The sequence below is a fragment of the Coturnix japonica genome, chromosome Z (genome assembly GCF_001577835.2).
Source record: "Coturnix japonica isolate 7356 chromosome Z, Coturnix japonica 2.1, whole genome shotgun sequence".
NCBI classification, from domain to species: domain Eukaryota; kingdom Metazoa; phylum Chordata; class Aves; order Galliformes; family Phasianidae; genus Coturnix; species Coturnix japonica.
The window spans coordinates 17,715,357-17,740,998 of record NC_029547.1 but is presented as its reverse complement, the minus strand read 5'-3'; the positions used below and the strand labels follow the sequence as shown (position 1 = coordinate 17,740,998).

Here is a 25,642-nt window from a genome sequence, read left to right as displayed (position 1 = left end):
TCCAGAGTACCCACATATACACACATTTATATTTAACTTTGCACTTAGTAGCTCAGATAGGCCGATTTCTCATGGTCCACTGTTGCCTTTTCTTGCCTATTGTTTTTATCACATGCTATGTGAATTCAATTCCACAAATAGCATGTATGTATGTATGAAAGATACTCAGGAGAACGCTGTTGCCTCTCTACATTGAAGGGGCTTCTGAAAGCCCTCTATAAATTCAGATGGACTACCTGGATCACCTCATTCACTGACTGACTGCCCTGAAGAACGTGAATGAGTTATGTAAAGTGAGTTACTTTTTGTATAGCCAAGCTGACTCAATCTTTTATACCGTATCTGTGCACAACAGTATACAGAGAGACCTCTTGGGGGGAATAAAAAGCAAATAATCAACCAGCCAACCTGACATCACATTCCCTTCTGTTATTCAAGTGGATAAATGGTTTAAAGCTAACTGTTCAAACTACACAAAATACTTCTGTAACTTCTCATCTGAATTCTTTAGGACTCATTCAAGACTACTGTTTGGCTTTTGTACTTACGATAATGAACTTCTCCAAAAGGCTTTCATTCACATTTTCTGCGCAGGAATGCTTCAAGATATGGACCTTTCTGTGATCTCTATGATAAATATGAAGCTGAAAAATCCTTATTTTAGGTCCAATTGAAATCTACTCTGCAATACAACTTCAAAATAATTTACCTTTGTTGTTGTTGTTGTGCTGAGCTACTGTAGGCACATTTCATTTAGAAACTTTCCAACATTGTTGATACTACCTACCATTAATCAAATCCTAATAAAATAATAAAATAAAATAGATCTTTCTCAGGATTTAAGATCACAAGGACTTACAAAAACCCGAATTACCAGACACACTGTAGCTTACTATGTAACTGCCTATTTTATTTTTTTTTTAAATTGTATTATCTCAGGTTTATTTCCAGTTGTTTTTTTTGTTTATTTGTTTTTGTTTTGGTTTGGTTTGGTTTTTTTTGTGCTAAGTAGCAAAATATGCTGGTATACCCAGTAATCAAATGTGAAGCGAGACAACAATATATCTGGAAAAAAAACCTAAACAAAAACAAAAATCAAAACCCACAAACACACACACACAGACACAAACCCCTTCCCCTAAGCTTCTGGTGCTAAATTACACTTCAGTTAGTTCAGATTATCATTTCCTTTTCTATTACAGGACAAAACTTTGTAGATAAGGGTAATTCAATTTCCCATTTCATAGTATAACTTAATAATCTGATTTGTTTTAAATTATCCATCAAATGGCACAGTTAAAGGAATACAATGCTAGAAAACTGAAACTGTGCTCTGAGTTCCTTGACAGTCCTTAGGTTCCTTTATTACAGGCCCTTGTTTCATTAAAAATTGCTTGTTGAAATGAGAACTGCCTCTTATCTTCAAAATAAATTGGTATCCTACAAAACCTTTGTAAGGTTTTGACCTAAAAATCCCCCCCACCCCCAGCAGAACTATCCAAAATATATCAAAGCACAGCAGGTATGTGCTCACATTTTGTAGGGAGTATAATATCCTAAAATCTGTATTAGATAATTGTATGTGTATCCAGCAACAGGATGGGGAGCTCTTACTTGCAGCATTTTACTTTGGCTTAAGTAGGAAGGACTATGAGGACTAATGTAGTTCCAAGCACATCCAAGATGGCTAAATAAGGTTGTGTGTGGTTTGCTGCTCTTTTTTTCAACTGTGGCTCACCATGGAATTGGCATAAACAGACATAACCTTAACAGAGCAGATTTCCTTGAAAGAACTTAAGAGACAAGGTGACAGGAAGAGGGGTATGATAATGCTGGGTAAAATTTTAAAAAGAAGCTAAAATTCAGCAAAAATGCTCCTGTTTTTAAACAGAAATTATTGTACTGGAGAGGTCAATCTTTCAAAATCCCATGCATCTAAACTTTCATATTGTCAAGAGGTGTAAAATAAAAGATATGAACCATGTACCTTGGAGATGTGGCATCTGTGTAAGGCTTCTCTGAAGAATGGTATGCAATTGTCCTGTGATTCTTTGAAATGTAGTTCATTATTTCTGTGTAAGATCATCGGATACCTCAGATGTCTGTAAATCTCTCATGTAAAAATGTGTTTTATTTGTCTGAAATTTCAGAAGAAGAACTTCCAGAATCTTGAAGCATTATAGCGAGGAAGACTTTGATGATGGACAGCTACCTCCAAGGTATGTCATTGAGATATATCTCCAACCTCATGCATTGCTTACAGCAAGAGTCTCAAAAAGCCTTACAGATTTTTATTATTGAATAGTTAGCGGTTGAAGATACTCAGAAGCATCATTAACTATGGAAGGTTAATTGTTGCATCTTTTGTTTTGATATATTCTGGATTTGTGGAAAATTTTACCTGCCATAACCCCATATAGATAAAACATGGTCAAGTACGACTTTTGCACAATTTCTGTTTAAGCCTTGTGCTGCTGCACTTGATAAGTTACTGTTGAGGTAATGAGGTTTAGTAATTACTAGATGCTTTTGATCCCTAAAGTCTTATCAGTAGTAATGTTCTGACTTCTGCAAGCTCCTGAAGTTGATTTCACTCCTAGGGTTTGAATACTACATTAGGAATAACCAACAACAGCAATGTCAGCCTGTTCATTATCAAGAAGCTCTATACCCTACGGCAAAAAAACATCCAAGTCCTAAGAAAGAGGCTGGGTAAAAAGTTCTTGACCCAAACCTCAGTAAACAACATCAAAGTAGAGTGCATGTTTGAGAATCACATATATATATTTGTTACAATTTAGTTTTTTTATGCATATATAAAACAAACAAGAATTTCCTTCCTCTAGCCTCTTCCAAGAAAAAAAAAAAAACACAAAAAAAACCAAAAAGCAAAAAACTAAAAATCTGATGTAATGAATGCTCTTTTGAATAATTGTTATTTGGAGAAACAAAGAAACTGCTCTAGTTGAAACTAGCTCTAGTTATGAACTGCATAAATCAACATACACCAACTCCGTAGGTTTGCAATAACCATGTTCAGTATTTCCTGTTTATCTGTCATTACCTTGGACTGTGCACTGGCTGCGTTAAGACACCCAAGCACTTCTTGATTTTAATTTTGATTGCTATCTTTCTAAATTCAAAAACCATTTAAGTAAGATATTCCTGGTCTTCACTATCAAAATGCAAAAGGAAAAAAAAGAAAAAGAAAAAAGCCAATGGCCCCTATGGCTCTTCTTTCTACCGTTTCCTTAATAAGAACAGCATATTTACCTTAGCAGAAATACAGAGATACGGCAGATTCTGGACTGTTAAGATATCAGTTTGGTGTGGAGCTCCTGGAGGAATTTAGGCTCTATTGCATAACACAGCTTTCAAAAAAGACCAAGTAGAGTAATAACTACATCAAATGGTTGATTACACTGAAACTGGGTATAAACACTGGTTTAAATAAATGTTAGCAGGCATATAAGGCAGCTGGTTAAAACTGAAACAAATCTGAACAACATACAATAGTTTTATGCCTTCTTTTTGCTAAAATTCAGTGGATTGCACTTACACTATTCATGAGCTCTGTGAAATGTTTCGACAGTTCCTTTTGTGAGAACTGCTTGAGATAAAAATTTTAAATTGCATATCAAAAGACATATCCCTCCCCAGTTTATAATAAATTTCTCTGATCTTGAACTGATATCTCAATTTAAACACAATTTAAAAGAAAAATAAATAAATCAAAAGCCACAGGTATGTAAGACAAAGTATTCAAAACATGATAATGTACATTATTGCAGTCAATGCTTTATTGTCTTGTAACACAGACTGAGTTTAGGCTATATATTCAATACTAAGGCTGAGATGCTATCATCACATCTCTTGTTAGGCAACAGGAAACTTCAATGCAGATAAACAACTAGCAATAAAAATCACAGAGAAATAATTACATAATATGTATATGGTGATGTTGTGTGAGGTATTTGGACACTCTTTGACAATCTGTGAATATTTAACTGGTTTTGTTTCATGATGGAAGAGAAGAATGGGGAAATAATTAGAATCTCAGTCTTTGACTATGTCTCCTGCACATTTAAGTCAAAAACAGTGGTTTCTATTTACATTATTCAATCCTGTTATTCAGGAATGGTGACAATATTAATTTGCGCAAGAAGGAGCTTATACAACATACATTTATAGAGAACCATTTAAATTAAATTATGTTCAAATGTTAAATTATGCATCTCATTCTCTGCTATTCAACAGACAAATCTGTCTTATGTACGAGAAAAAACCCGCATTTGTATTGAGAGAGTCTGTACATGCTGGAAATTTAAACAAGATATTAAATATAAAATTACTGTGAAAGATAAAGCACAACCTTTCTTTAAAGTTGCAGCTGATCACAAACATTCCTTTTGATAGATTCCTAATGCAGCAATTTTTTTACAAGTATGAACACCCCAAATCTCCTCTATATATAGGGAAGTTTGTAACAGGTTCAATTGGAGACATCAAAAACATTTTAAATAGACATCACAAGATGCATTCGTAGTTTAAAGGTCAAATTTATTAGGAGATTAAGAGATGTATTATACGTGGACTATAAATACAGCACAGCTGACTTTATTCACAGTCAGAGACAGCCAATGCCAACTTATTTTGTAGACACCCTTGTTCTTTTGTTCCAGGAAAAGTTTGCACCGTAAGACTTGGATTTAGGTTTCGGAATCTTCTTTTCTTCCACGTCATAGCTCCAGCCTAGGAGTTGTGGGGGAAATGGTGAGGGGCAGTTGGGGGGAAACAAAAATAAAAAAATAAAAAAGAATTTTAAATATTCATAGTATACAATATAGAGCAAATGCATCTTAAACCTTTTAAGTTTGGTATCTTTTTCTCCAGATAGGAATCCACTATGTTCCTCCTTTGCAGCTGGCAGCAGGGAATAGAGAAATGTCATGCACTTGACACATGCCTGTTCTAACAATTGAGAGACTTTGCATACCTCAACTTTCAGTACCCTTACAGAAATCTTGACAGTCATCAGCAAAAAAATCTCAGCAGTGAACAATGACCATTTTTGTATGCATTTCTGCAAGTTCACAGCATTGCAACTCCAGAGCATCACGAAGGTACTAAGGCTCTGTGTAAGCTGGGACAAAAAATGGAAAAAGCTAGGAAACAAAGAAAGGGAAGGTCACAAGGAAAAGGTGGCATAGAGTAGTCCAGTCCTAAAAGTTTGGAAAACAATCCAGACCTTGGAAAGGCAAAGAAAAAGGAAAGGTGGAAGAACCAAGGTCAGGAAGAGCAAAGAAAAGAATTCAACATGAGAAGGGAGTACAATGCTAAACTTTTTATAAGAACATAAAAAATGAAAAGAGAAGGGAATGAAGTGATAGAAGACAAGTAAATTATGTGATAGTTAAGCAAGAGAAATGGTAAAAAATGTCAGAAAAGAGGAGGTGGAGACATCAGTGTTTATGTAAATCAAAATGCAAATCAATTGCAGCCTCCAGGTGCTTGGAAAGTTGCCAGGGCAGCACTCAGTATTCCAAAGTTTGGTCTCTTCAGCTGCAACATCTCACTCAAAGTTGAAATACTTGAGTGGAAGCTAGAAATGGTAAAAGTGTAGGTACAACTGATATTGATACAAGGATATATTTCTTCCTTTGATTTAAAACGAAATGTCATTAAGTCTGAAAAGGTTGAACTTATACCTGAATTTCCACATTTGTTATTCACAGAAAGTGCTCAATGTACACATGAAGACATTAAAACATGTTTTGTTTTTAAGGCACAGGTCGTCCTGTCAATGAGCCTCAATTTAATGTATTCACCATCGACACAGAGAGGTTACCTCCAATTGTAAGGTTGAAACAATACTGATTTTTCCACAAGAAACACTGGGGCAAGGTTTTGGAAACATATTCTTTCAGTCTACAAAAGTACTGACTTCTGCCTACTGTTCTGGTTAAACAATATAATCTTGAGTAAACAGCCAGAACTACATCCAGAGACAGACTTTGGTATCACAACATTCAGCATTAGAACACCTACATCTGAGGCACTTGGCTGATGGAATGGAACCTACTGCCTCAGCTTATTGCTTCATCAATTTATATACTAGATAGATAGTAAGGCAGTGAGTGCCTCCAAGAGATTTGCAACTGCCAGCACCATGACTTGGGCTGCTATATCTATCAAAAATCCACTGTTAGTTACATCTAACTTTGGACTGCAAGGGGTTGCCATATTTGACAAGACTTCACACCCTAGAACAGCCTTCCTCAGGCACCTTCAGTTTTTCAAAACAAACAGCAGAGCTCACTTTTATAAAAATACCACAGTGGAGGGGGAAATAATTCTTGTCCTGAACTGTCATACAAGCTAAGGGGACAGAAAGCAGACTGTACTTTCTCTGGAAGAACATTCTTACCAGATGACTAAAGGCTACTGTGGCATAACAATCTCCGCATCCTTGTTACAAAAGCTGCATGTTTTTCAATAGTGATGTCAGATTGAACAAACAAGAATTTAGGTCAACAGTCTAAACTTTTAATTTCATCCAGTTACAAGTGTTTTCTCCTTGTTTCAATTTCAGACCATCCTCAGCAGTCACAGTTTGGACACAGTGCTCTTATTCTACCCACAGAGGATGCTTTGGAAGAGACAGGTGAAAAGATAGCTCACCTGAAGTTCCAGAGTTCTCAAGTGTGAACTGTGTTAAAAATGAATCCCACTGTTATCGGAACACCTGCAATGTCTAGGACTTGTGGAAGATAAATTTGAGGTTTTAAATAATTTTGTTATGTAATAGTTCTCAATGAAAAGGACAGAACTGTGTTCCTAGACTTACAGATTTCAATTGTATCTTAGAATAGAAGCTAGGTGCCTGGGACACAGTTCAGCTTTTTAACCACAACGGTTAATCAATCTTTCTAGTTTTAACTGGTGCACAACATAATCGCCTAACAACTCTATACATTAGGTCTGATCAAGAAATGTTTGTCTCTAATTAAGCTGGACCACATACTGATGAAAGCTGTAGAATGCTGGAAACATTTAACCTGGTTTTAACTCAGTTATACCAGTTCCATATATCCAAGCAGCAAACCAAATCTATTGTATCTCATATGTATAATACGTACCATTTTTTTCAGCAAAGGCAATGGCATCTTCCTTAGTAGAGAAAGTAAGAACCATGTTGGATAAAGGATCAGCTCTGTAAGAAATCAGATGACCAATTTTAACAACACCTGAAACATAAAATAACTATAACTGCATTTCAAGTGCCAGCCAAAAGCTATACTGCACATTATTTTGTAATACACCATTTCAAAAGAAGACTAAAATGTCAGCAATTCAAAATTCCTACATTTTCATTAGTTCTAGGATTACCTTTTACACTGTGTATAGCACTTTTTTCATCTTTCAGTTTGCTGAAATTCCCCCCCAACTCAATGCAAAAAAAATAATGTTTTAAGTGTTTTAATCAACAAACTTATTACAACATCAGTAAGTAGTTTAACAAGTGCTTTGCAACAACAATTTTTTGATTTTGAAAGCTGTGCAGTATCTATCTTCTTAGGAGAATAGGAGGCTTAAGGCCATTTAGAACAATTTAAGGAGGGAAGAAGTCTGCTGAGCAGTCAGTGGGAGAATAATGGTCTGCAGAATATCAAAGTCAGCAGAGCAGGAATTAATGAGAGATTGAAGAACTGAAAAGTTGAGATTTTATTTGAAGTCATGTGACCTCCAAAAATCACTCCAGGATGGCAACGAGATCTTAAGCCATCACTGAAAAGAAAGTTCAGAAACTTGAACTGCTAGCTAAGCAATTACACAGTGGCTCTTCACAATTACATTTCTGAAAGAAAGCAAATAAGGGAAGCACTTTTAAAAACAGATTAAAATCTCAGTAAAAAACAATACTTTTGTTTTGCTTTAAAAGCTTAATTTAAAAGCAATGACAAAAGGTGAAGAAGTAGGGCTCTAAAAATTAATCTACAGGACTTTCACAGATACAAGATATGGGCTACAGGAGCACAAGAATAACCTAGTGCTTCCCTGATTCAGCATGTTAGCCCAGGAGACAACTGCAAGACAAGACCAAATTGCAATCAACTATTGAAGGAGCTGTCTCTGACTGTTCTCTCTTTGAAGCTATAAGGGTAAATGAAGAGAAAAAGCAACCAAAGATACATTGAACTCTATACAATAAAGGACAAAGACTATGACTGGCAGTGGGGGAGGGGGAGAGGGAGAATCTAGCTTCCAGCAAAGACAACAATGTAATTTTATCTGATGTATGTATAAATCCGATATATTCCCCAAGAAAACAAAAAAACCACACACTGGATAAAAGCAGAAATTACACTTTGACGTACTATTATGCTGAGTTTTTCTAAAACTACGTAAATATCATATAAAGGGAGTATAGAGAATTAGGGACTATGAATTAGTTCACAGTGTGATCAAAGAATAATCAAGCAACCCAATATATTGCAATATTTGGACAGTTAATGCTTTTTGGACATCTCTTCTGTGATTAGATTCTGAGGCTGGAAAAATCTAGTCAGTGCTACTGAGCAGTAAATAATATAATTTAAGTTCATTGTGTAGTGTGGAACTTGTACCTGTTCAGTGCTGCACATTTCGTGAAAGCCTTCCCAAACATTAGCAATTTGGAAACAATGAAATGAAGAAATCATGTGTTCTGTTTTCCTTTATGTACATCCTTCACCCAATTTAAACACAGCTTTTTCATTTCTTTCTCTGAATAAGCTACCCATGTATTTAAATTTGTGATAATCTGTGAGTGAAACAGCAGAGTTCAGAAAGGCCAACATGATGTCCTGACGGTAGTAACACTGCTACAGGATTTCCTGTGCTCTAGGCTGTCTATCAGTGATTGCAAATAAGAATTCCACATTTTGTTCTTTTTATATGAGCCTATGCAATGGGAACCATATGATTTCTGTGTTTCTTAACTAACCGCTTTATGTTAGGATATACTCAAGAACTATTAATCTACTTTCCTGTAATGAAGGCTCCCAATTAAAACAAAATGACACAGATCTATTTTATTTAGATCTGTAACTGTGTTACTTGCACTGAAAAAAAAAATACTCTATGAAGAGATCACTAATTATATTACATTATTCAAAATTAAATGGCAAAATTGTTCTCTGGTGAACAACTCCTGCAGAAATTAATCTGAAGAGAAGATACTTGTTAGTTTTTTCCGGGAGTTGAACAGTAACTTGAAATTGCCAGAATGTCCACTAATATTTCTTGTGAGAGCTCTTTAAAGAATGAATGGATACAAAATAGTTTACAAAACCCTTGACCTAGCAGTGTCAATTCACAACACAGCCCTCACATTTGGCTGATCTGGAGCTTGTTTACATGAGAAATATTCCTTCCCTTACTGCAAAATAAAAATGCATTCAGGGATGGATTAATTCAGAACAGCCATTCCATTTTATATACTATGCTAAACTCACTCCAGGACAGTTTAGCATTCAGGTAAGCCCTTAATAACACGGCACATTTCTCTAGTTGGACAGAAAATTTAAAAGCTGTTATTTTGGCTGAGAATGTGCAGAATCCCACCCAGAAAATAAGTTGTCTGGAGGGGGTACATTCCCAGCAAAGAGGAATTAGAAGAAAAGTTAAATTAAACCTGAACTGTAAAGCTGGTGTTACTGGCACCTGTTACAGTGCTGTAATCTGTGCAGGGTATAAATAAACCATACAGTAGTGGCTAGACACTTTGTGGAGAATATAAGACAGGTGGGAAAGGTGTATTGCTGGTCAACAGTCTATTACCTAATTAAGGCCACTGCAAAACAACTCAATCGTGGCTTGCTAAATATAGTGGATACTCGCAGCAATGGAATCACACCAGCCATAAACATGTTAGGTCTCTGAAGTCTCACACAGCAGTTTAAATATGCTTAAGACAAGATGGTGAAAAACCCCAAAACTTGCTAAGATGAAGATCATTACATAAAGATTTAAATGAAGGGTTTTAATGGGGCATTATAATACAATTATTTTACTTCCTAGTTAATATTTTTCCTCACCTAATGATGTACTACCTCAGCTTTCCTAATTTCTTTGCAAGGCCAGTGCAACCAAGACAATACATGCTGCAAGTATCATAACTTGATTTCAGAGTTATTTTGAAAACCAAACTATTAAAAATTTACAATATTGGTAATTGTTTGTGGAAAAAAAAACCACAAACATCTCTGAATATTTCATATTTGAAGATTCCAATTTAGTTTTATCAGCAGATTGTGCTCTTTAATCATACGTACCTGTATGATTGTAGCCAGAAATTTTGAGAACATGTTGTATCCTTTCTGAAGTCTGAAGATTAATTTCTATTGTTTGATATTTGTTTGCAGAGAATAGTTAACTTTTCTGAACAGAAAAAAAAATTCCTCATTTCAGATTTTTAGGATTTTTATAAAACTTTGTAAAAAGAAATTCCAATTGCTAGATATCATTATTTTATGCATAATCAAATTTAATATATTCCAATTGCTAGATATCATTATTTTATGCATCATCAAATTTAATATATGGAACTGACAGCTGAGAAGGATTTACTGCTTCAGGTATCTAATAACCTTCCTTCCCCAGTGCTGTTAGACAGCAACAATACTCACAAATACAGTATCTGAAATTTCTGGGTAACATTTTTCAAACTCTTGAAGAAGACTTTGTAAACTAAAGTCTGTATTTACATGATCATTAATCATATGACAAACAAACCTGAACACCTACTTGACATAAGTGCTGTAGACTTACAAAAAGAAAGATAAATTCAAAATGTACATGACTGGTGTAAGTCAAACATAGAAGAAAAGCATCTCCAAATTCAGTAATTACTCACGTAGATGCCCAACCCATCAGAGGGTTCTCCCAGCGCTCCCTGTTGTCGAATTCCATCTTCCATTTCTTTGTATTGTTAACTCCTGCCTGCATTGCATTACGTGCTGGAACAAAAATGTGAACTCTTCTGGTTTTGATGTGCTCATCTGGAACACCGGTTAAAGTAGAGATATCCTATTAAAACACAATGGAATTTGTAAAAAAAAAAGGGTTCATATGAAAGGCTTGTGAACTAATGTTATGCTTGTTTTTTATTTTTTATTTTTAATTACAATATGAGAGTTTTGCAGAAGCGTAGACTATGAGTCCAGTTTTATAATGTTGAAGCAGTTTCACAATGGGGGCTGCTATCATTCTGCTTCCCCTGGCTCAATAAGATTTTACATGGATCAGCCACCTGAACCTGCTCATCTCCTACCTATACAATAGCCAGAGGTAGAGCAGGACATCCCGTCCAACCCTCCAACTGCAGCTGTGAAGCCAAGACTGATCCAATTTGCAAGCTAAAGCTACCATGGAATTGTATCATAAGCTCTTTCTTTACACTTATACGGAAAATTAGAGCATACACTCGAGCATGGACAAATCCCAAAGTTTTACATTAACATCAAGAGCCTGAACCAAATATGAGCAGGTCTTCCCACCAAAATCCTTGCCAGCCATTTGGGTGCAACAGTGTAAATGCTTTCACTTGGGCTTATGGCTGAAGACAATTAACAAACAACCAGACTGAAGCATAAAGCAATGCTCAGCATGAAGGAGGAGGCACAATTTATATGTTCTACAATAATCCAACAACTGACATGGCAGAGCAGGCACTGGAAATCACCTCTCTTATTTTTCTAATTAGTTAAATTTGATTAGTTAAATAAAGTTGACCCCTCTTCTTTAAACAGTAAGGCTAAACTTGACACAAGCTGCGAGCGCTTGATTTTGAGAGTTGTTTCTTCTCAAGGCTACTAGTTGATTTTTAAGCACGGAACAAAATTTCTTGTCAGCCCATCAGCTGACTTTACTAGCCCCATCTCAAACTGCAGGGCTTTTGTTTGCCACCCCCCCACACTTAAACTCAAGGTATGTAGATTACTGCAGGCTACCTAATTTGGTACCATTAGTTCCTCACTAACAGCAAGGGCTCTAACGCCCAAAGCTCAACAGCCTGTGTCAGCCTGAAAACACATTTCTTGAACAGATATTGTGCACTAATTTGTCATTTCGATAAGGAAGTTTCTCCATGATTTTGCACCATTTGCCACTGGTAACACTTGGGTATTCTTGTGAAGGACAAAATGATTTAGAAGATTCCAGCCTTCCAAACCAAACACATGTTTCATAATGTCAGAAGTAGTTTACCCTCCTATCTTAAGGTTTTGCTTCTGTGCACTTCACAAATAAACATAATGAAGATAAAAAATAAAGGACCACAAAAAGCAGTCTAAAAGTATTAGCTGACTTTAGTACGGAATAAGATAAGTAAAAATCTCACATGAACTGATATGAAAAATTACTCTCAGCAGCATCTGATATAATTAAAGTGAACTTTCTCTTTAGAAACTAAACAGTAATTACATAAAATTAACCTGTCAGTTCACCCTTGTACAGTAGAGTGCAAAATCAAACATCAAATCCATCTCTAAGGATGCTAAACTACTTCTGTTCCTTACATACTTAAAAGGCCAGTGGGAGCTCCTTGGACTCCCTCCCCTCCTCACTCTGGAACCAAGTAGTAAAGTAGTTTGTCCAAAAAAAAAAAAAAAAAAAGAACCCAACAGAATGTTGGGCACATTGAACTCATCTCACCAGCAGTGGCATGACTCACATGAAAAGGCAAACATGTTTAAAGGAAACACTGTGGCTTTACAAGTCTGTAGCTACTAAATTTATGGGATTTTGCTTTGCAGCAAACTTAAAAGCCCTTGGTGCTGACCATCATTTGAAACCATTTGAATCACCATCACTTGAAATGAGGCAAGTCTTATATTTTTCTGTTCTTCAGCAAATTGACTCTGGGAGATCAGTCCCTCAAAACTACTGCATGTCTGAAACGTTTTATTTGTATTTGCAGTTAGAAAAGAAGACAAAACAAACAAATGCGAACACTAATTTTTTACACTCTAAATGTTCTACACAGACTACCAAAAGGCAACTGTCCAAATATCTTACCAATTCCATTACAAATGCTTTTATTAGGATCAAATAATGTTTATTTTCAATAAGAGTCTAGAAATGATATGAAAGACTATCACTTAAGTGAAATGTTGCAACACACACAGAACACCTCCCAACAGACAGACAGACTGGCATTTCTGACTGCTGAAGCTTGAACCACAGCTTCAGGAGGAAACAGCTTCAAGTTTTCTTATTTGAATTGGCAGATGGCTTTGTTTAATTATTTTTTTTTCTTTAATGCAGTAGAAGTTTTGTGTGACTTCTGTGTGTTTATAAACCTGGACCACTGTAGCACTCTTGAAATGCATATTTTAAAAAACATGCCCTGGTTGAGAACATTCTGCATTGTTCTCCAGTAATTTTATTATGGCCATTGAAATAATCTGGACTTTGCTATGTGCAAACCGGTTTGCTTGTTATCACCAAATACATCCAAATTTGCAAGCCTGGAAATGGCACAAAATCATAAACATGTTTTTCCCCATCATAATTCTCGGCAACTTCTATGGCCATTGTGAATTTTATGCTTCAGATTTGGAGGTCTTTTAATTCCTCTAGTATTCTCTGGGATTAAAATAAAATATTGTATAAACCAGTATTATGGATGCATGTCATCTTTTGAAGCTTTCATGCTAGAAAACCGTGAACACTACACATTAGTGCATACAGTACAATTTAAAAACTCGTTACTAAAAACCAGTAAGCACAATATGTATGAGCAAAATGTTGTAAAAAAAGATAAATCCTTGACTAGTTCGTATGTATGAGAGCAAAACCAAAAGCAGATCAAATCCCCAGTCCCTACAAGTCATGCTTTTTGGGCACAAGTCCGGCTCCAAATCAGTTATTTCACCAATAATATAGGATTAATTCCATAAAAATTATTTTCAAGGTAAAATCTAAACCTGCCTGCTTTCAGAAACTAAAATAACTAGATAGTGTTGCTAGCTCTTCACACTTTGATTCATTACAGCTGAAGTTTCCATGCCTTCTGGGAATCCAGCGATTGTTTATTGATATCTTCCCCATATTAAAACTGGCAATTGAACAGACAGTTGTTAGGACAATGAGTTTCTGGTTTCTGAAGCCCAAGTTGTCCTGACATAAAATCACTGTTTTTGCTTGCTGTAGATGTGTAAGGTACTGTAGCATAGCTGAGCTGTTGCCAAAGATATGGAATAAAAAGGCTTGGCATCTATCACATACTTGACACCTAAAGAGCACAGAAGCTCTAAAATTCCTATTCCCTGTAGGCGCACTCTTAGTCTAGACAAACTGATTTCTCACACTTTTAAAATGCATTACAACACTCTATTGTGATCATTTCATCCACACAGCTCCAGCTAGTGACAGAAGAACCTGTCCTTTAAGCGACATTTCAATGGGCTAAAGCTCCCGCTCCAAGATTCCATTAAAACAATATAATACTTGAAAAGAACTGTGCTGCACTGGGTTGAACTCTCTACTGTGTCTTCAGAGCTTTGTTCTGAGTTCAAGTTCTCACTGAAACTACCTGTGAACCAACTTTCCAAAACAAAGATGTTTTTGACAGCTATTTTCACACTACTATCTTTTTTTTTTTTTTTTTTTTTTTTTTTTTCCCCTTCAAAGTGTTCCTTACGGAATTTAGCTCTATTAGCATATTAAAATATTAGTGAGGTGTTCAGCATCACAAATTCTAAATAATAAGGTGACAACATAAAAGATGAGATCTGAACTGCATAGCTTTACTTTTACTGAAAATTAACAATCCCATTTCATTTTTAACGTGGGCTATCATCTGAAAGACTTTTTATGACCATTTTGGTTTTGGTAATATAGATCCACTCTTTTTTTCTTTTTTTTTTTTTTTAAATAGTAACTTCTTAGTATTGACATTTTGGATCTCGAAATAGGTTGGGAGGGACAAAACACTTTTTAAAGCAAAACAAATTGCACCCAGCATCCAACTGCCTACAAAGCACAAGGACTTTGTGCCTTTATTAAAGCTTATACTACTTAAAATCACTGGTCATGATGGAAGAACTGTTAAATCTGCTCTGGAAGAAGTAACAAGAAATGGTGGAAGTGCTACATAAGAGGAAGAAAAATGGGTACACCGGAGCAGCATTGATGAAAACAGGATTCAGCGTAAATGTGACATTCAAAGGAAAGGGATTACGTCTTCAAGAAAGTTCCACACTCACAACACCATGACCAAAAAATAAAAGTAACTGAACTCTGCAGTTCAAGGCAAAGAGATAAAATGATTGGAAATATCTCTGAAATGTTTTTGAATGGGTGAGTCAGGTGTGCTGAATGGTGTCATATTTCAACTCAGACATTACTCCACACATTGGCAAAAAGTGTACATAGCTGCTATCAACTACCTACTGTTTAGCATCCCTCTTTTTTTTTTCCTTTTTTTTTTTTTTAATAAAGGAAACAGGGAACAAGCAATGGGAAGTTGATGTCAAAACACAGAAAAACCTCCCAGCAAGCTTCCCGCAACCACCCAGGATTTAGAGTCTTGCTAGGCGCTCTCTTTTCAATACCAGAATTTCACACATTTCAATGACCATTATGACTTCAAAGAATCAAATTTTCATCATTGTCCGTCATCTGCCGGTTGATTTGTATAAAGGAGTTCTTCTGCATGCACTCCAGACAAAAGGCTCCTTACTTTCGTGGCTATATATCAAATTTAAAAGTTCTGTTTGTGACAGTTGTGTCTGTGGTAAATTAGGGTAACACTGAAGGAGTGCAGCTGCTCTGCAGGAACCTCCTTTTTGGCATCATTTCACTTAAATAAAAACTGAATAATTAGCTTCTGCCTTTATTAAACCACAAAAATGCCACTGGCCTTAGTAATTACTTCCGGTTGCCCCACCTACTTAACCTCAGGAGTTTACACTTGTTAGAAATGAGGGAAAGGAGAAGTTTTCTGTACTTTATGGGAGCAGCCTGCTTGCTTTCCCATCCCCAGAGTGTTTTACTATCCTGAGTGCATGAAGTCTGGCTGTGGATTTGTGTTGCAATATACTTTCTGTAGGAGCTATGATATGAAAGCACAGTCTGCCTTACATAAAAGCCACCAAATAGCTGCTGTGACAGAAGCTTTTTATTTAGTGGGCTCAGCTGCTTCAGCTGGAAGTCAGGATGACAACATACTTCTGCACTCCGCCACACTATTTTTGAAGTAAGTGTAAGAGTACAAAGTCTACTACGGAAATTGTGAATGGAACAATGGAGCAGAATGAACTCAGCACGGTCAGACAACATTTATCTAACAGCTACAGACATAACGAGGGCGAAAAAAGTGTCTCTGCCCTTAGGAAAGTCTGTATTACTCTGAATAACGTTTTCTTTCAGGCTTCACAATCTTTTTGCATTATCATAGTGATCTGTGAACAACACGTGGTACCTAACATGTGTTCTCCCGTCTAACTAAGCCTCAGATCAATAAAAAACCTCAGAAAAGGACTGAAAGAAACATATATAAAAAACAAAAAACCAAACACTGTAAACATGAAACTGAATTCAAAAATAATGCCAGCAAGAAAGCTTCTATTTCAAGAACATATCTTTCCATAGGCAGTTTTACAGAAAACCGTAAAGAAAAACTGGGTATAGGGAAAAGGATATGAAACTGGCACGAATGGAAGCTGGTATCATCACACTAACAGAATCACTGTAAGTGGAAAGGAGGTGTGAGTACCTAAAACAGCCCATCTACAAGCACTATCAGCTTCAGCCAAACTGCTCATCAGTTTGCATTTCACAACCAAGGAGCTGCTTGTTTAACAGCCCTGGTGGCCAAACTTTGCCACTGTCAAACAACCTCCTTGAGAAAGTCCTTGTCACTCCATTGCACAAAAACTCACTCGTATTTCTCAATATTTTGTGTGCCCAATATTATTTCTTGCTGGTTGACAATCACAGCATACCACATCCGATGCACCACCATTAAGACAGTGTCACTTGGAATTGCTCAGAGAACAAGATGAAAGAGAAAGCAGGCATAGACAGTTGGGAGTTCCAAAAATCACAGCTGCTTTGTACAAATGTTACTTCATTATAGTAAGCAGAAAACTTCCTCCTCCCCAACCAATCTTTCCATTCTTCAGTTTTACTCTGAGTTGCATTCCCAAATTGCCCATAGACATTTGTTCCCAGCAAGTCACAGAAGAATTGTGTTTATAAAAGTGATTAACGCTAAAATTTATGGCAAAATCTGCTAACTTGTGTTTTTATGAGTTTAAACCACAATACTTAAAACAAAAACAGAACTACAAGATTTTGCTTCTTCTTGATAGGTCAACAAACCTCAAAGCAGAGAGGTAGTTTCTTGGCAAACCATAATGCACGACAGACTCGCAAAAAATGCCTACTATTCAGTCTGTACTTTTGATGGACAGGTAAACAACATTTTGAGACTTAGAAATAAAGCATTCGAAGCACGTAAGTTCCACTTTCTGCACAGACAGGTACTGCATGCTTAGTATAGCTTTTTTTCCTGCCAAAAAGGAGTCAAAGAGCAAGACAAAAAAACCAAAATAAAACAAACAAACAAAAAACCCAACTATTTAATGCATTTTTTCCTGTAAATGTACCTCTTAGTTTTGGGTATACTGTCTGGGTAAAGGTCATGAAAGTAAAGAAAAAAAGTGTATGATTTCATAGTTTGACAAAAATTAAGAACGTCATTGCTAAATACAGGGAAGTAGGGCTGGTTAGGAGAGAAATACTGGAAGAATGATATATTTATAAAAATAGATGTTTCGTCTAGTAATGACCTGAGAATTCAATGTGGCCGTGACATTCTTCAGATTGAGAAAATTATAAACAAAGTGCTTATCCAAAACAACAAGGAAAAAAAGCCCCCGAATTATTTATAGCCGACCCTGTAAACTGCTTTTTCTTACAACACAGTAAGTTTTACATAGCACATACTATCTAGGATTCATTCAAAGCTTATGTAAGTACATCTTTTGCTGACACGCACAAAAGCAACTGGCTTGTTTTTTGTCATTATTTGTAAGGTATTTAAAAATACACTGCTCCTACAGTCAACAATTTTTAAAAGTTTCACAATCCTTAAATTAAGAACAGAGAAATAAAATCAAGTAGTTAAGAATACAACAACAGCAGCATTTTTAGACCATAAGCTTTCAAATTAAAGGAGAGGCAGTCTCACTTTACCTGCATTTAGAAAGCGTTCCAGTATATAAAAAGAAGTTTCAATCACAGACACTGAAAGTCCTGGCCAACAATCCAGGGATACTGGCAGTATTTTCCATTTTTTTGTGTGTGTTTCCAAAGCTGTTTTAGTGAAGTCCTTACTTTTAAGATTCACTAGAAGTTATCTGTATGTATGTGAGGAGGGGAAGTGGTTTCTGTGAGATGTATGATTGCCATGCGTTCTTGCAGTTTTGTGCCAAAACAGATAGTCGCAAATGATCCAAGGGAGAACAGCATTCAAAAGCTGACAGTGAACCGGTGTACTACTTACAAATAAGCACTGCAATTGCTCTTGTGAACCTTGGCTTTTACAGAGCCAATTCATAATCCAGACAGATACCTTAAAACCTGAGCTGCTGAGTTAAAATTCTAATGCATGTCAAAATTTTAAGACTTGATAACTCCAGTGAAATTTCTCACAATACGGCTGTAAACAACATCACTGCAGCGTACGGAACAGCTATGGTGATTCAATTTAATTAGCTAGCAGTCTCCCTGGGCTGGTAGCTAGGGCACAAAATACCTAAAAAATTTAAAAGAATTCCATTATTTTGTATTCCAGTGTTCCTTTTGTTTCACTTCCTAACCACCTATTTACTCCCTCCTTAATGGTAGCTGTGGAACACTTATAAGGGATTTAAATCGAAGGGTTAAAATTTTAGTTAACTATGCAGATTTCATTAAAAACAAAGAAAAAAAAGGGGGGGGGGGAAAGGGTATTCATCAGAGGTTTGCATGGAGGAAGCAAAAAGTACTGTTTTAAAATTTAATCTGACAATACAGTCACAGTAGAGCAGAGAACACTACAATATCCAGAAATCCTGAGTTCATGTAAGCCAATGCCTGCTTCCATTGTGATGCATGTTCTCTTTTCTTTACACCTTCTTTATAATTAAAGTGATTTCTGTGATCTTTGTCACAAAGTAACTAGTGGTTTGAGACACAGGGGAGAAAAACAGAAAGCAAATCCCCAATCAAGAAATGCAAATTACGAGCCAGATCCCTTGTTTGGGCATGCTTTGAAAAGTTGCATTTAGGAAGTTAGAAGGAAGCCAGACCTGTTAAAAGCTGTTCCTTACCCTAATGCAAGATGTAATGCTCCTATGTAATATGCATGGACTTCAAAAGTTGAAAGCGGGTGCTAAATAGTGTACACAATTTCCATACACAGCAGGTAGTGAAGCAAGAAAAGAAGGGACACAGTTACCCTCATTAAAGAGATGCACAATAGAGAACTGTTATGCAGTGCTACCATAGGAAGGTCTATGCATCAGGGATGCTGCGGCTATTAACAGCTTAAATGTTCGCTATATTTTGTTAATTAGTGGACACAGCTTTTAAGCCTTCAATGTGTTTTAGAAAGATCTTTATGAACAATAACAGATTCATTATTTCCTGTTGGGTTCACGGGGCTTCAACTGTTTAATCATAATCCATAAACACGTGACTGAATACCACTGAACAAAAGCTGTTTCTTTAAATTTACCTGTATGGTTAAAATGCAATCAATCTACAACCTTCCTGTAAAAAGCAGTATCATAAATAGTAGGTGTTACTGTTATTTTATAAGCTCTTTGTGTGTGTGTGCGTGTGTGTTTGTTTGCTCTATCTAGGAGTTTACTGTAATTTGTGCATAGGTCTGTAGGTCTTAGCCCTTAAGGTTACTAACAGGGCAGAAAATCATGATCTTCTACCTTTTAATATAATACCAAAACCTGTCATTAAAATAAAAAGCTGCTATTCAAATTCAGTGATTCATTTCGATACACTACAGCTTTCTTTTAAGCATTCTATTACTGGGGGTGGGGGGGAGGGGAAGAGGGAAATCAAAGGAGAATACAATGTGCAATTATGTTTACTGAACAGTGATAAAACAGTAAGATTTTTATTTTTTTGAAACAGGCATTACAGAAGATGATATTCAACCTTTGACTTATCAGACAGCCAGAATTATTTGACCCAGGAATGCTTTTGAATGGAACTGGCATGGTGGCAAAAATGCGTTCCCCTAAGAAAAAATAAAAAAAAACAGAACAATAAAGAATAAAACATGAGTGCTGACTACATTTTATCTTTAAAAATGTTCTGTCCAGTTGACATGTTACTCAATGAAAACTTTCAGATACATGATAATTCCGGCTTGCACTGAAAAAGTTTGGGTTTTCCTTGTTGTTTTTTGTTTGTTTGTTTTAAATTTACATGAGTACACATCCAAGATGAGTCTATAAAGAAAAACGGTACACTTCTTCACGAGCTGGTAATAGGAATTACTAATCATATTCTTAATTTGTATTTTTAACATTTGCAGCATAATAATAGTATCTCAAGAAAAGATACTCCGTTAATTCTGCATGTCTTTGTCAGTGCTTTGTTAGCCAATGCTTGGTAGAGATTCCCTATAATTCATGTTCTTCTCAACCCAATCTTCAGGCTGACAGGATAAAAGTTATTTACTCATCAAGCAAAGGTGTTCTTTTGCACAAAAAGCAAAGAGATTGTCATTATGGAATGGATAGAATCATATGTTGAAACTAAACAGCTTCCCTACAGTGCTTCACTAAACATGACCCAAAAAATTCTGTGGTTTGAACATTGGATTCTTTCTCTATGGTCCTTGTCCTCACTCACAATTCAACATTCATAATTTGAGAAACCAGCTGTAAATTAGTTAAAAGGCACTTAACAAGCCGCCTAAAATTGAAAGACCATCTCTTTAAATTTCATCATTGATCATCTGAGTAGAAATTTCTACTGCAGAAGCACAAAACTACTGCAGCATGCCTTGCACCTCTCCTCCTCCCAGCCAAGATGCTCTAGGATTCCCACAGAATTACGGGGATACAGTTTCCCCTTCCAGACATGGAAAACTCTTCTTTCTTAATAAAGCGGTTCAGCAAGAACTTCACAAATAGAAACAGCCTTCAAATCTACAAGCAGGACTTTCCTAGATAATAAGAAAGACTTGTGTTTTATCTACAAGAACTTGGATTTATTACACAGACATGGAAAGAGACATTTTAGTGAACAGAAAAACAATGGCACTACAAGGACTTGTTTACTTGCTATTCCTTGCAATACAAAAGGAATCTGTGTTATCTACTAAAATATTTCATAGCAAGGGTTACTATTTAAGTATTCTAGGCAAGTTAGGAGTAATGGCACAGTTCGTGAGAACATGAAAATATGACCTAATCTCTGAAAAGCAAAACAACAAAACAGCTTCAAAAATGAAGTTACTGCTTTACGCCTCTTGATTACTAGACTATATCAACAGCTTACTTTTGTTCTTAGTAGCAGATTAGAAACACTGCTTACATACTTGGACTTAGAAAATCAGACATGCATTTGCAAGTTGAATAACCTGTTGGAAACCAGACAAACTAAACATGGCACAACCATACCCCTTTAATTTGTTCTGAACAGCATTGTAGCAAGCTCTTCAGAATGAGTATGCTTTGATAGAAAATAAAATACTATGTAATGAAACAAAAAAACCTCCTGCATGCCCTTCAAAGAGAGATATTCTTTGACCCAGTGCTCCCAGACTAAAGCCTTGAAATTTCTGCGCAAGAATGCTGCACGAAGGAAGTCCAGACAAAACAGACACTTGAGATGTTAGGAGGTTGTGTAACTGCAATCTCAGACACTCCTCCTTTCAATACCCAGCAGAGATAGCACTACCATGCACCCAAAGAAAAGGGCCTCTGAGGAAGAAACCCAAATCATTTGACCTGTTCCAAAAAGAATTATCTATATAAGGGATGAGGATGCAATTGCAGGAGACTGGTACATCTTTGGATCACTTTATACTAAGTTCTGGGCTATCTGCAAAATATATTTATCTAAAATGAAAAAATAAACAAATCAAGTTGCAGTTTACTCAATTAGCAGCATTTATTGCTCTTAAAAGCAGTAAGTTTGATTAGAATTTCCTTAGCTTCTCTAACTGCTTAAAGGCACAGGAACTTTCTTCACCTAAGGCAGTAAACTGCCACTTGTAGACATTATTACAGAAAACTGTCTCTTGATATCTGGCCAATCAGGTTTTCTAAACCACTGCAACCTTGATCAAACTGTAACTGTTTAAAAAAGGAGATGCAGCAAGCAGTATGGACTGAACTGAGATAGAATATTCCAGTGTAGGAAGGATTTAATTGCCAAACAGCAAAGAAGTAGTGTTTTTAAAGATTGCGTATTGCAATAAAGACCTCAGACACACAAATTAACAGTGACTGTAAGAAGAGAAGCGTTTGAGTATTTAATTGAATGCAAGACCACACTTTAATTAAATATTTGTAATTCAAGCAGATGCATTTGTATTGTTATCTGCGAACATTTAGCCTTCTCCTGAATATTTCACTCGTATTGAAAGAATATTCTGAAATACTACCAAAATGCTGTAATAATGGAAGCTGCTGATCTAAATGAGGAAAAAAAACAACAGAAGGAATACAACCTACAAAAAAAGTTTGAAGGGGGGTGGGGGGGAATGAAGAGGAAAAGCATAATAATAGTGGTATTTTTTGAATAAAGCTTTGCTGCATCACAGAGCCATACATACAAGACACACAAAATTCTCTAAGCTACATTCCTCACCTAAAGAGGAATGCTGTCCTAAACTCAATTCTTTATGGTAACCAGTTGAATAAATACTGCAGTTACAGTGGATTGAATGAAGAAAAGATTATTCTAAATTATTTTATCCAATTTAAACAGTTTAGGAACAGCTTGAACTCACCCTTAAGGAATAAGCTGTAAGGGGTTAACAGTATATACAAAAAAAACCAACAAAACAGAACATCCACTATATACTTATTAACTAACACAGTGGTAATGCTTGGAGAATTCTTGGCTGAACAGTAGTTTCATGGAAAGAAAATATAGTAAAGCCTGTCTTTAATAAATGCATACTTTGCCAAGTATTTCTCATCACTGAGTTGCAAAAACAGCTCCTATAAGGAGTATTCAAATGTCACAGTCTTGCACGTAACTTTACGACACATTATTGCATTGTTTTTCAGAGTAAAGCATAGCATATACTCTTGGCTCTTGGGAAAGGCTGTTATGAATGATCACACTTTGCAAAGCATGCTAAGGTTTTATTTGTTATGTCCTTCATTTCACAGCACTGTAGACAATCAGACTGATATGTGATCAAACTGCATCAATTCAGGCTATTTTTCACTTATTTGTATATTTTATTTTGAGCTGCAGTATTTATTATAAGATATATGCAAGTCTGCACATCACTGTTCAAACTCAGAATGTAAAATTTCACTGTTTCCCATGCCTCAAGCAACACTGGGATTTGGATAAAGATGTACAACTCACCTTTATCCTGAAAACACTGTGTGACAATTGCTAATAATGCAGTCTTTCAGAAAAAAAAAAACAACGAACTAAGCCATTTCTGCAACTGGTTACTGAATGTCCCAGCATGCATACTTTTTTTTTCCTCCTAAGAAGTTTGTTTTCTGAGAATCCTACTGATACATTGCTGCTCCTGGATTACTCCACAGTAAACACAACAGACACTATTTCTTACTTATGAACAGCAAGAAGGAAGCTACTAAGACTCAGTTGTTAATCAGTTCTGGCCTAGGCTGCAGCAGTATGCAGCACTGACTACTCTCTTGAACACAATTTGAAAAGTATGAAATCCTCAGCCCTGAAAAAGTAGTTGTATTTTCTGCACCAAATTTAACATATACATGAGATTAACAGTTACGTAGAAGTCTGATGTTCAGTAATAAGACATCTGAACCACAGCTGAAAAAATTCACAACATAGAAAAAAATAAATAAATTAGGGTAGCAGCTGAAGTGTCAATTGCATTACTGCCATTAGTCTGTCACACCTGTAACACAACCTGGCCCTATATACTCTGGCCATGCTGCACAGACACTTTTGTACATCTCAGTCGCACTTGACAGTGCTCTTTTTGAATACTTTGTGCAGCAATCCATTCCATCTCATCTTGGCTTTATACAAAATATAAACATCTACAACATGGCTAGAAATAACAGCCGATCCTTAACTACTGTTCCACAATATTTCCAGTATCTCCCAAGTAACCAAATTCTTCAACTGTGCTTTGCTTTCATTTTGGTTTAGAGCCATAGCTTGTTTACTACTAGTGAAATATGCTGCTATTGAGATGCAAAGGTTATCTTCTCCAAGTTCCGATTTTGAAATATTGTTCTAACATGGCTCCATTTAACCACTACAGAAAAGTCTGTTTAGTGGTAAATCTTTGGGGGTAATTTGGTATAGCACCTACAATTGCAGCCACCAGGTTTCACAGAAGTGTCTAGGCTGTGGTTGTCCAATTTTTGGGTTGCCTGTGCAACCCCAAGTGAAGTGGAATAGTCTTGGGCCACAGACAAGTGGGTCATTCCAAAAGTAATGCCTCCTATTAATTTTCACGAAAACAAAAAAATACAAAGAGCACAATAATGCCATTGGATAGAGCAAATTCTTAGATACAAAACACTATTTTTCAACAACATCACCATCATTAGCTACGCATTTTCGCTAGCAAAGAATGAGAGCCTGCATGCTGCACTCAAAAAATCTGCATCAGCAGAGGTGATCTATTGTCACCACAGTCAGAATTTACCACTCACTGCCTCACTGAGCTCACATCCACTGTTTGGTCTCCATCAACATTCAGCAAGTGTCAATGAATGTCAGTGGGTGCCATTTTTTTCCATGTGGAGGAATTCAGTGACACACCTTTGCTTCACATTCACTTCTATGTAAGACATTGTGTTGTCAGACTGCTCTTCTGCTGCCACCCATTGCACAGCAGCAAAACGTACCAGAATATTGGTGCGAAGGTTCAGACTCTACTTCTATGCCACCAACATCTGCCTCTGATGTTGTAGGCCAACATCATAAAGTAGGAGGCATTACTTTCAGAATATTCCTCTCCTTTCAGAATAGTTAAGTGTACATAAAGTTACAAAATTTATTTTAACTTTTGATGTTTTTTTGGGTTTTTTTGTTTGCTTTTTTCCAAACATAAGAAAGCGAGCAACACAACCATAAAACTAGGTATTTGATCCTTGTGAAACTAATCCATCAGACTAGTTTGATGGCAGTGGTTGCAATACTTCGTTAACTCTCAAGATGTTCAGTAGAGACTGTTCATGAAATTTTACTGTTTACTTCACCCTTGACAACAGTTGCTCACAAATGTGTGTAGTGGCAAAAAGCAACAATGAGAAAAAGGTATGATTGTGAAGTGAGGGGTACTTCTCTCTGGTAAGAGAGGTCTTATAAAAGTCTGGTAAAGAGACATGATGAAATTCTTTTACTGCAACTCTGTACATTCTATCTGAAAACTCACAGGTAA

At 36.2% G+C, this 25,642-nt stretch overlaps 1 protein-coding gene across 1 annotated transcript in view; it reads right to left on the bottom strand.

Moving 5' to 3' along the window:
- Positions 1–3,778: 3,778 nt before the first annotated feature.
- The window catches only part of NDUFS4 (NADH:ubiquinone oxidoreductase subunit S4), a 44,925-nt gene continuing 23,061 nt past the window's right edge, over positions 3,779–25,642 (bottom strand). The window contains exons 3-5 of the mRNA XM_015848725.2: positions 10,898–11,070; positions 7,140–7,213; positions 3,779–4,752 (exon numbers count right to left, since the gene is read on the bottom strand). Of these exons, the coding sequence (XP_015704211.1) occupies positions 4,649–4,752; positions 7,140–7,213; positions 10,898–11,070 (351 nt within the window). The 3' untranslated portion in view covers positions 3,779–4,648. The remainder of the gene's footprint in view (positions 4,753–7,139; positions 7,214–10,897; positions 11,071–25,642) is intronic.